At 34.2% G+C, this 12,945-nt stretch overlaps 2 protein-coding genes across 7 annotated transcripts in view; one reads left to right on the top strand and one right to left on the bottom strand.

Annotated features, from left to right (window-relative positions):
* Window positions 1-8,409, top strand: part of GSDME (gasdermin E) — a 37,761-nt gene extending 29,352 nt beyond the window's left edge. The window contains exon 10 of the mRNA XM_032237712.1: window positions 2,104-8,409. Within this exon, the coding sequence (XP_032093603.1) occupies window positions 2,104-2,343 (240 nt within the window). The 3' untranslated portion in view covers window positions 2,344-8,409. The remainder of the gene's footprint in view (window positions 1-2,103) is intronic.
* A 495-nt stretch (window positions 8,410-8,904) lies between these two features.
* Window positions 8,905-12,945, bottom strand: part of MPP6 (membrane palmitoylated protein 6) — a 55,371-nt gene continuing 51,330 nt past the window's right edge. For all 6 annotated transcript variants that reach the window (XM_032236853.1, XM_032236857.1, XM_032236854.1 and 3 more), the window contains 2 exons: window positions 11,316-11,444; window positions 8,905-10,078 (listed from right to left, as the gene is read on the bottom strand). In XM_032236853.1, coding sequence (XP_032092744.1) covers window positions 9,902-10,078; window positions 11,316-11,444 — 306 coding nt within the window. In that variant the 3' untranslated portion in view covers window positions 8,905-9,901. The remainder of the gene's footprint in view (window positions 10,079-11,315; window positions 11,445-12,945) is intronic.

Here is a 12,945-nt window from a genome sequence, read left to right as displayed (position 1 = left end):
CTCGTCGTGTTTGGAGGAGAGAGAATGCTGAGGTGCATCCAAGGAACACCATACCTACTGTGAAGCACGGGGATGGCAACATCATGCTTTGGGGCTGTTTCTCTGCAAAGGGACCAGGATGACCGATCCGTGTACAGGAAAGAATGAATGGGGCCATGTATCGTGAGATTTGGAGTGCAAACCTCCTACCATCAACAAGGGCATTGAAGATGAAACATGGCTGGGTCTTTCAGCATGACAATGATCCCAAACACACCGCCTGGGCAATGAAGGAGTGACTTCGTAAGAAGCATTTCAAGGTCCTGGAGTGGCCTAGCCAGTCTCCAGATCTCAACCCCATAGAAAACCTTTGGAGGGAGTTGAAAGTCAGTGTTGCCCAGCGACAGCCCCAAAACATCACTGCTCTAGAGGAGATCTGCATGGAGGAATGGGCCAACATACCAGCAACAGTGTGTGCCAATCTTGTGAAGACTTACAGAAAACATTTGACCTCTGTCATTGCCAACAAAGGATATATAACAAAGTATTGAGATGAACTTTTGATATTGACCAAATACTTATTTTCCACCATAATTTGCAAAAAAATTCTTTCCAAATCAGACAATATGATTGTCTGGATTTGTTTTCTCATTTTGTCTCTCATAGTTGAGGTCTACCCATGAAGTCAATTACAGGCCTCTCTCATCTTTTTAAGTGGGAGAACTTGCACAATTGGTGGCTGACTAAATACTTTTTTGCCCCACTGTAAATACTGGTATATGTAGTATACTATTCTGTGGCATTGGGTCTTATTGTATTAGCCTCTATCAACATGCAGAATTCCCAGCTCAATCAGAGTGAATTGTAACACTGATAAAGGGGCCCTACTTGGAAGGAATCAAGCTTGTCAACTAGTAATGGCAATCTTACTCGCACCCCAGATAACTTGGCAATCAGATGCAGCAAACATCACAAAGATATGTCTATGGTCATTTCTCAATATCATTACCATACCAAGCCTGGACACTCACAGAAAGCAAGACAGAAAAATAAGTACTTGCTTCTTTAGCTGTTTATGAACTTTTTAAAGACCCTGGACATTTTTAGCATTGTTTCAATGCTTTACTAGAGATACTAGTTGAGACACCAGGCTTTTTGCTAGACAATTTGGAAACTAATGGACTGTTCCTCTATTTCAAAACCCTTAGAGATACCTAGCTGATCCATGGAAGGATTGTTCTCTAGTTCTGTATTCCATTTGATATCATGCTGCCGAAAATGAATCACCTTCAGGCATTTAGTTAACCTTGGGCATTTCCTCCTAAATAGAACCACAAAGCAGGTTCATTCTCAAATCATGCCACTTCAGATCTCAAATCTGAACAGAATCAGGATTTGTGCTGATTTGTGCAGCCCTCAAATATGCAGGTGCAACATACTTAACAATAGATATGCTGTTCCTTTTCACAATAAATTGGAAAAGGAACGTGAAATAGAAATCCAAAGACATTTAAAGCCTGAGATAAAGAAAAGGACAAAGGGTTAAATTAATTGAGAGTTTCGAGATCATTAGTAGTACTTTACATTTTCCCAATCTACCCTGAGAGATTGCTAGGAATTGTAATTTATGAAATGCTGCACAGATGGTGTCACTATTGAAGAGACTGTTGCACAGAGCTTTGGCTGGAATAACAGATGAGTATTTTTATTTATTTCATTTCATTTATATCCAGCATTTCTTCCAATGAACTACCCTCATTTTGATTCTGACAAAAACCTTTAGGTCATCAGCAAAGTTGCCCAAAATGGGTATTTGGATTTGGCCTTGCAATCTAATATAGCATACTTTGACCATCACATTGCATTGATCCCCTAATTTGTTGCATTATTAAGAATGTGCAAAAACTACGGTTCCTGAATCTCTGAAGATTAATTTCTGGAAAACTGTTAGGCACTTTCAATGACCAAATTGATTTAATTTGAAATAAAATTCCAGTGTTTTCCAGATGTTCCATTCCCAGATTAGTTAGCTTCACATATTAAAAAATTGTCTTTTTTGCCATTATTTAAAAATTGTACTATTGTGGAAATGCTTTTAATCAATGTCTTTCTGTCTTTGAGCAGCCTAATATGACCTCAGAAGATGGTACAGTGACACTTGCAGACCCTATACTGGCTTCACTTGCTGACCCAGGAAAGTTTCGGATAGCACAAAGGCTATTCACTTTATCAAACATTAACCTTGAAATGATGGAATCTTCTATCAAAGCTACAACCATGAAAAAATCCAGCTTTTCCCCAGTCGTTCTATATATAGCATTGAATGGCCTCCATGCATTAGGCTGTGAAAAAGACAAGAACTGATGAAGCTGTTTCAATAGTTTAATACTACAAGTATCTCTGTTTAATGCCTCTTAATTATGAACCCACTAGACTTGTCTCCATGCAATTGGAATAGCTGCCGATGGGCTATGTTATTGGAGCAAGGCAAATGCTGAAATTAATTATATGAATGAAAAGATGCAAAGATAAAAAAGAAACCCACGCAGGGATACTTGGCGAGATGTTTGATTCTCCTGTATTATTTTAAAGTTTAGAAAGATTACGTGTCCTCACTTTTCAGCCATTTATTCAGCAACCATTCAAAGTTACAACTGCAGAAAAAAGTAATTTTATGGTTCATTTACCACCATTCACAACCTTCACAGCATCCCTCAGCCATATGAATGCCATTACAGCTAGTATGTACTGTCTTGGACCAGACCTGTGATTTTTCTTCTTCTTTCATATATCCCTCACCCCTTGGAGAGAGAGATTTCAACAAAGCAAGTTGTTTGCTGTTCTACATATTATGGTCATATTGGCAGTAGGAAAGGAGAAATTGCCTGCAAAAATTGCTTGGTTTTTTTTCTTCCCATCCCACCCACATGTGAGTGGAGGGTTTGGAGAAACGGATTTCAAGAGAATGGCTCCAGTCCTAGTTTGTAACACAGTTGCATTGCTTTTGATGCATACAAGATAGCGAGGTCCATTTAGCAATGGCTTCATTTAGCACTGGACTTGCCAGTGAAGAATTCCTTGTACTAGTTATTGTGCTTCAGTACTAATCTTATTTTCCTTATAAACTAGAACAGCGGCTCTAATCTTTTGGGCACCAGGGATCTGTTCTATGGAGGGAGGTTTTTCCGCGAACTGGAGGGAGATGGTTTTGCATGTTGCCTGCATCCCAGGGCCCAGTGCTGGTCCACAGGTTGGGGACCCCTGAATTAGAGTGTACAACAGAGTGTATTCAAAACTGAGCAAAGACCATCATGTAGCAGGAGAATAATTGAAAGGACCATTTAAGCAATCAACATTAAAAAAAACAACAGCACAGGAATAAAGTTCAAGCATGATCTGAAATGTTGGGACTTTCCTTTGGAGCCATTATTAGATTAGAGCCAAATGTCACAAAAGATGTAGCACGTTTCCATGTGTTTTTCTTTATGGTGTGGTAGAGAAGCTGGGAATGGCAGCATCCATTTTGAGAATCATATTTTTAATCTTTCTAGTTATAAAGGAATTTTTATTTACCCTATTTGATTCATGTGAAGTGTACCAAAATTCCAGGTCTCAGAGCTTCTTGTTTTAGATTGAGGAGTAGCGGGGGGGATGTATGTTAAGGAGTGAAATGTAATCTTTGTGAATCTGTATTCACAAAAGTATATAAAACCCACTCAATTCCATATGGCTTCAACCAGTGGAAGTTAACAGATTTTGGATATTATCTTCACGACACTTATTAAATGCTATTATAAGGTATATGGAATGTTTTTTTCAGCATTTTAATTAGGATATGCAGTGTAAAAATAGGATGACTTGTTATTTCATATTGATAAGTTTTTATATATCATTCAATATAAAATTATAACATCTATTGCAAGGAAGGCCTACTGTATTGCCTCTTTCCTGCTTCCTTTTCTGATGCCTGTTCTGTGCAGTAAAAATGCAATTCATAAGAGATCACACTGAATTTTCAAATATTAGATTTTATTTCATATATACAAAAATAACTTTCTTAGTAGTTTTCAGGATTTCACAGTTTTATACATTTCAACAATGATAAACAACTTAAATGGGGAAACATTAGTTCATTAAAAAAAAGTTTAACTGAATAGCACACATTTGTCCTATGAAATTTCACCAAAATTTTTATGATTCTTTTTTAGAACTTCTTAATCTGATCTATGTGGCAATTTTGTTGTGATTTACAGCGTGGAAAGACATTAAAATTTCCTATCCCATTTAAATCTTCTATTGTTCTATGTGTGTTAATATTAGTACACATTTGAAAAAAGTTACCGTTTAATAGAAATGTTAAGAGTTGAAGCAATAAAAATTATACTGCATAAGTCTAACAGAAGTCATTTTTTAAAAATGTACCTAATGATTTTCTATCATCTAATCTTAGAAACACAAAATAGCTACATATAATAATTCACAAAGAAATGTAGATCTCGATACAATACACATTTGAAGAAATGATATGACAGTGCATCCAAGATATATTATTTTAATAGTTTCCAAGTTAAAACATCTTTCTCTAGCTAACACATTACATTTTTTAAAAAAAGAGTATAACTACCATATATGCACCTGAACCCCTAATCAGATGTTTTTCTTACCTCATGTTGGGGCACAACTAACATCAATTGTTGTAAGACTGGACATGATTTTCAGCTATCGTACTTGAACATTAGGAAAATATTCGATCTTATAAATGGACAATTCGTGTAATAGCAAGAAGCCTCAAAAAATTCAGTTATGTCGAGAAAGCCCGTATAAGGCATGGACATTGAAAGAAAAAAGATAAACAAGCAATCTGAGATAAAGGTATTCCTCAACTTACCACAATAATTGAACCTGAAATTACCATTATTAGTCATGATGGATTTTAAATACATCATCACTAGTCCATGCCCAGTTTTAGGACCTTTTACAATAGTTGTTAAGTAAACTCATTGTCCATAAATGAGTGCTTTTTTCTGGCAGTCAGAAGTAAACATCAGTTCCCCCAAAAATGTAAATTGCAGTCACATGACTGCAGGATACTGCAAATGCTTATTTATTGAACAATTATTCAGTATCCAGAGTATGATCATGTGACTGTCCAGGGGGTGGTCATCAGAACTTCAAATCCAGGTAATGTCCCTTTTTGTGGGGGGTGGGTTTTGTAACTTTCAACAGTTGCTAAGTGACTGGTTGTAAATTGAGGATTATCTATGTAATGAAATAGATACATAAGAGGCATTATAAGAGACTCATTAGTTTGTTGCCTGAGATTTTGGTTTTTTTCTCATGGAAGTTGCCGTTTTAATATTCTAGAAAAAGGATTATCCAGTACATATTTCTAGTCACGATGAACTTTAATGGAAAACCAATCCAAAGCAATTTGCATCATAAACAAAAATATTTCAATATGACATGATAAACGCAGCTCTTGAGATAGCTGCTTTGTTTTCTCTGAAAGTTTCCAAGGTTTATGATGGGAACTCCTGCCAAATGAACCAAGACAAGACAGCAAAATAGTAATAATGTGCAATTGATTTAAACTATATTTGATTCTCAGCAGATAAAAAAATACTCAAGAACATGAATTGAATGAATTTCAAATATTCCAAAAAAAAGTTCTACATTTTATATGTTTATTCAAAAAGTGCATACCTAACTAATATCCTTTCTATCAGTATCATATACAGATTTGAACAAGATAGTTTGCATTCAAAATTCTACATCTTTCTCAAAAACAGCAGTTGCTACTGATTCTACAAATTGCTGAAACAATACCTCATCGTTTTTAAGAACCCAAAGCTTGAGAACTTATTATTATTGATAGATTTACCAAATCTTGTGTAGATATCTTGCCGCCTCTTCTGCAACTCGGTTTGGAATGGGCTATGGCCCGGTAAGTGGACTGCAGCCTGGGGGTTGGGGACTCTTGGTTTAAAACATCCCTTAGCTTCTGTTATTCTCTTTCTTTAGCTCTTGCTCTAAAGTTTTTTTTATATAATTTTCCTTGATGATGACAACTGTCTTTCTGAAACTAGCAGCTTTTCGTTGAATATTCAGTTATTGGCTATATAATAGCATTTTTACATTAGAAACTAAAATTAGCTTTGATTTAGGTCTGATTCAGCATGATTCATATAATTCTGCATTTTATTATAAATTTAAAATAAATGAAAAGCTTATATAAACATATAACAACTATATATTCCTGGAACTTTGTAGTCCCCATGAATTCAGTATGACCAATTGCAGTTTAGGTATAATTTTAAAGTTATCATAATGTACAAACTATATAAATTTATGGAAAATTATTTTTTTTAAAAAAAAAAACTAAAATACAATTAAGGACTGCCGTAATGGGTAAGTAATGTTTTAATAACTGTCATGCACTTTTATTGATTTTTTTCATTCCATAATTTTTGGTAAAACTATAGCACAGAACAATGAATAGTATTTACTGATCCATGTTAGTTTAGGCCTTTGCATAAACTATTGTTTTCTACTATTATTACATAGGCATACCTATACACTTAGCATATATATTTCAATATATATTTACTTTGGTACAGATAATTATGTACCCTAATATCAGCAAGCAATATTGTCATACCATTTCACATACACATGTTAAGCAAAGACGCATTTTCCATTTTTATACTGAACTTATACATGGAATCGCCCTTACATGATTTCTCATTTACTCTATTAATGAAGGAAGGATAAATATACTTTATCCTTTGAGGAAAGTGGTATAACATTTCTGGTATATTCTAGATTTATTATCCACAGGAATTTGCAATCTATCAGTTCAGATCATTGACAGGAACTCTGCAGTTGCAGACAAAGAGGCCAAGAACTGAAATTAGACACTTAAAATGTTCTGCCTCCAATTTACACTTTCCCAATTAATCCATTCTGCACCTCATTTACTAAATTTAGCATCATAGTACTGTCCTTAGAAGCATTTTGCCTGTTACATACGTCTCCATTGCTGCCATTCAGTGGGAGGATAAATGCATGGGTCTCTATTCAAAGTTTTATTTATTCATACAGCCATTCAGCAAAATCAGTAAATGGCCTATATCACGTGCAGCAATATTCTGCCATTGAGATAGAGGTGTATTTTATATCAAATGCAGTAATTCTTATGCATGGCAGCAAACTAACTCTTCCTGTTACATTCAGGACCTGTGGTTTAAATTTCCACATTAATGCCAAGAGTGAATTTTGTGATGAGCAGTTCTTCCAAGATGATATAAGAGTACCAGAACAAAAAGTCTTGTCCAGAGAAAATATAAAATGTTTTTTGACCAATTCCCTACTGTTAACAATTTCTTTAGAAAGCCATTAAGGCAAATACTGATATTCTGTTCTTCCTCCTTCCTGCTTTTGACAGCACTGAGCTTCTGAGCCTTAAAACCAAAATCACTTGCATTCCTTTAATCACTTGCTAAACTCTCCTTGAACTAAGGCCAATTGGAAAAACCTTCTGCTTTCCAACAGGAGTGGATAATACAGATCAATGGCTAGAAACAAAATAAGACAGGAGTAGATTGAGTATTCTGCTTGAGAACATTTTATTTTTTTTTAAAAAAGATGGTTCAGGTAGAATCTGAACAGAATCACGGCTACTTAAAATGCAGCCCAAACTCTCATCTAGCAAAGAGCAGTAGCAACAAACCAACTGGAATGCTATATAATGTAATATTAGAAAACAAAGGAATGAGAAACAGTTATTTGACTTGAGGATTCAATAATGCCTTCTACTCAATCTCCAAACAGCATTATATTCAGTAAAAGTATAGTCATTTTTTCACTTTATCCCACCATAACCTTACAATGACGTTGAAATTACAGAGTAAAATGTCATTTTGGGTACTGGAATTTCCCTCCTCCCCCCAGACCTAGGTATACATATTTTTAAATATTTAACATCAGCCTATCTACAGAATTAATGCAACAGAAATAAATGTCTGTATAATATTTCATATTGTTAGAAGCTAATTTCTAAATACCAATAGCAATTAAGACACATATGCAATTATTTGCATAACATTTACAAAATATACTTAAGTCTTTAAAAAAATACCACAAAGGGTTTTTTAAATCTACAATACCTTTTTGGTATCAACATTTCTCTATATAAACTAAAAATTATTGAAACCCTGTTTCCTTGTGCATCTTAAAAGCCAAAATACTTAAAAGCTAGCTTGTACTGTCTTGGCCCTTTCCAATATTTTTTTCATTGTTGGCATCTTGTGTATGATACTTTGGTATTGAAAATAAGTTCTGTAATCCTAGTGACCAAACTCATATGCAAAATAAAATGGGGGGATGATAACTACCTCAGGTCCTCTGTGTGTTAGCAATGGATGGCTCTATTTATAACAGCAGGCATAATATAAAATATGATCATCAGATTATTTCCTCTTAGTAAAGCAATAGCACAGACTTATATACTGCTTCACAGTGCTTTAAAGCTTTCTCTAAACGGTTTACAGAGTTACCATATTGCCCCCAACAATCTGAGCCCTCATTTTATCCACCTTGGAAGGATGGAAGGCTGAATCAGCCTTGAGCCTGGTAAAATTTGATCTGCCAAACTGCTGGCAGCCGGTGAGCAGCAGAAGTAGCCTGGAGTACTGCACTCTAACCACTGCGCCAGTATGGCTCATCCATATCTACATCCCCTCAATAGAATATCAGAAATGTATTTATGAAATCAGTAAATATGACCCTAACATGATTAACTAACTAAGGGAAGAGTTATTGGCTAACACTATAAAACATGAGTGTGAAACAAAAATAAATTATTTGATAAATAACACTGAATTTTAGCATCTGACAATAATTTTAGTTTCACACTCTATTTGGTGAATAAAGCCATGTAACACAAAGGATCAGCTCAAAGCCCCATCACATCACGTTTTTATAACACACAAAATCACTCATAAATACTCTGATATAAACTAAAAGCCAGTCGTTATAGAACGATATACAAATACAGAGCGAGGTCATAATAAAAAAGCAGATTTTGTTCCTCTAAGCTATGAGTTTTCCACAACTAAGAACATACATTCTACATGCTGAGCTCTTCACTAAGACTGTAGCATGAGGTTCTTTCAGGATACTTCACCATTACCTCAAACACAATGAATTTACATTACGAGAATTATTTGAAAAATACTTACTGAATGGGTTGAAATGTTGGCTTTTTAAAAGGGTCTCTTAGGGAAAGTTCAAGATATTGCTTTTACATTTATGTAAAAAGAGAATCTACATAAAAGTCTACAGTACATCTGTCTAAGACAAAACAGCTGCAAAACATGAATAAACATTAAGCAAATATGCTTCAGTAACATGGCTCAGTGCTGGTTGCTTTATTAAAAGTTCTGCTTATGTCAAGATGATATGCTTATTAGAACAAGGATTATATCTAAATAATAAAAACTAATCAGATGAAACATTTGATTTAAAACAGAGTTTTACAAAAACCTTTTCAAGTATTTTTCTCCTTATCACAGTGAAAATGTAAGATCAAATGTATAAATGAATGACTGGAAAGTTCTTTAGATGAATAAAGGCAAAGTAGTAAATCAAAACATTTATAAAAATGCTTCAACGCATTTCCTTCATGTGATATGAATAAAAAGGTTATTTGTAAAAAGTTAGAAAAATTAAAATAAATTACATATTAAGTACACTTTCCCTTCAACATTTTGTATAAAATTTTTTGACTAGCATACTATTATTTTAATATACATAAAATAAAAACATATTGGGTCCTGCCAAGGATCTGGCACCACTGTACAATATTTTTTTAGTATAGTGTTTGTTTCAACATTACATGACGTTGTTTCATCTTTAAAAGAACTCAGTATACCCAGCTAATTGGGACCCACTGTGATTCCATTCTCAATTTCTCTGTAGCAGTTTGCAACTTCTCAAAAGCTTTGTCTAGGTTGTCATTCACAATAATCAGATCAAAGTAGTGACTATAAGCTCTCTGGATCCGTGCACTCTCATCAACAGTTTTCTTCAAATCGGTATCCTATTAAAATATTGACAAATATTAAAAATAAAACAATACTATAAAAAGCAAGTGACTAGAGTCAGATTTAAATCTGAGACTCTGCATTTAAAAAAATCTTTAGAGATCAACAAGACCAGTTTTTTAAATAGAAAAAAATATTTAAAATTAATTCCTAAAAATATGATGATACAGGAATCTGTGAAAGTGCAAACAGCTATTTAGATACAACAGATGTAGTTACGTTACAGTATAGCTTTAGGATTTTCATAGCTATGCACAACTCTTTAAACATGCACATAATTTGCATACTTTGAAATCTTACTTTAGATTTCTGTTTCAATATTATTTTATTACAATACTGGATTTCATCAGAAAAAATTCAAAGTATTTTAATTAATAACAAAACAGCTACATTTTGTGCTAGATCAAGCTGTATGGACCATATTAACCACTTACTTAAATGAACAGACTTGTCAATGAATATTTTCCTGGGCATTTTAATATGCAGGTGTTTATTTATAAAGCTGTATCAGCTGAGAATTAAGGTGTCATAAAGACCATCTTCTGTGACACTGATTTATCTAGCTATTTTGCCTGATAGTTTACGCATGAAATTATTTTTCACTTTCTTTCTTAGAGCTTCACACACGTTAGGCTAAATTTAGATTTAATTATATTCAGAATTATATTTGATATTTGAAATTATTCTTACTAGCTCTTTATCAATCCCATTGTCTTCCATATTCTAACACAATCTGAATCCAAACTATTATTTTAATGCATGCTATTCTGGCAATTTTAAATGGATAAATATAGCATCATATATTTAAATACAGGAGCTATGTCATAAGCAACAGATAACAACACATATTTACAGTATCTAGAAGTGTACCCCACTTTTCAATTAAGAAACTAGATTAGGAATGTTATTTGAATTAAAAGAACTTCTTGCTCATAATATATTTTAAAACTGTATTGAGAGACATCAAGTACATTCTTTGCCTCACATCAACAAACTACTTAGTTTACCAAGTTTTCTGGAACAGATGAGGCAGTTATAACAAAATGAAATAAAAATCTGCAATAATCTATGCCTAAACAGTTTAGTAAAAGTCCAAGAACTACAAATGGCCAATAGAAAGAGGGAACAGAGTCTGAAGATGACCTATACTATATTAAGTGTAGCTTTAATAATACTGATAAAATAAACTAGATTACTCACATATATTTTTTAAAAAATGATAATTTTCCTTACTGTTAGAAGCTTGGTTGTAATTCCTGCATCAACCACAGCTTTGTGCATTGCACGGAGTGTTTCAAGTTCTGGAGCAGCAATAAAAACTACATAGGGCATAAACTCTGATGTCCGCAACACTTTAAGTGCCTAGAAAGAAAATAATTAAGTTATGCATTCAATTTTTTGGATAATAGGTAGCGTCAGTGTAAACACAGAGGATAATATGAATTTTTCACTACTTAATAGACAACGTGCTTCAGTCCTTTCAAACGATGCCATCTATTAGGACACAGGAACTATGCTTTTTCTGTCACTGCATTCAGCCTCTTAAATTACATGCCACAGGAGATCCATGTGACTCTGCTGCCTTGACGATGTTCTGGAAGCCTTTACAAACATGGCAGTTCTCCCAGGATATTAGTGGTGGACTTAGTAATGGTGGTGAGATACAGAATATGGTTCTCAGGATGTGTCAGAAATTTTCTCTGGAATGTTTTCGTAAACCGTAAATTGCTCAAAATTATAGTTAAGTCTAAATCTATATTTCAATTCAGTTATATACTTCTCAAAATGATAGCACCTAATGACAACACATGGTGTATTTATCAGGTTACAGTTACCATATTCTAGTTACATTTCAAGTATTTCTGCACACATTTTAGTAGTGAAAATAGCATTAGAAATATTTCAGTGTTCATTTCATTTTTTTTAAAAAAGCAAAATAAATAAATGCAAATATAAATGACTTGCCACACCACATGCTGAAGAATTAAGTGAGTTCTAGTCTTGCCTTGGGTATAAAGGCAACTGGGTGACTTTGGGCCACTCACTTACTCTCCATCTTGGAAAGGAAGCAATGATAAGCCATTTCTGAAATCTTGCCAGAAAAAAAATGTAGGAACCTGTCCAGGAAGTCACCAGGAGTCAACACTCATTGATAGGCATCCATTCCCCTCCCCAACAAAGCCTCCTTTTGGAATGGAATTTACACTAAACCAATAATTTGCATAAACTAATTTGGGTTCAGAGCCATATCAAATTTTGTAGGATATTTAAAGTCAGACTGGGGGAAGGGAACAACTCCCAAAACTGAGTGAAGGCAGGGCAGGATTAAATTCATATTAATTCCCCTCCCTTCTCCAACCTTTTAATTATTGTATTGAGTTCTTTTCAAATTTTCTACTATAGGTATAAGCATACAGTTACCAAGCAAAGAAGCTTCCCTCCCACTGCCATTGACCTAATCTCCAGAGATTAAGAGAACTAGTTTGGTCTCATGATTAAAGTACTGGACTAAGAATGGGTGGGGGATTTCTTGTCCTGCCCTTGAGTCAACCTCCCTAAGCTGTAGATAAGAATGGTGAATCCCTTCTGAAAGGTTGCTAAGAAAATTACATGACTTCTTCATGTAGTAACCTGAAGTCAACCTCAAACAATAAAAGAAATAAGTGGCTTATTCTTTATCCATCTACTGCTTCTACAGCCACAATCTCCACCTTTTGGAGACAGTAGCAAATATTGGCTAAAAAAGAAGATGGAAAAAAGTGCAGTAATGGTAGGGAATGTAAGCTCAAGAACAAACATTATGAAGCTATAAATGCTATTCCAGATGGCCTTTGGCTCAACTTTATAAGCCACTTTGCAATTC

Source organism: Thamnophis elegans, chromosome Z (genome assembly GCF_009769535.1).
Source record: "Thamnophis elegans isolate rThaEle1 chromosome Z, rThaEle1.pri, whole genome shotgun sequence".
NCBI lineage: Eukaryota > Metazoa > Chordata > Lepidosauria > Squamata > Colubridae > Thamnophis > Thamnophis elegans.
The sequence above is the reverse complement of the archived record's forward strand: the minus strand, read 5'-3'. Positions and strand labels throughout refer to the sequence as shown.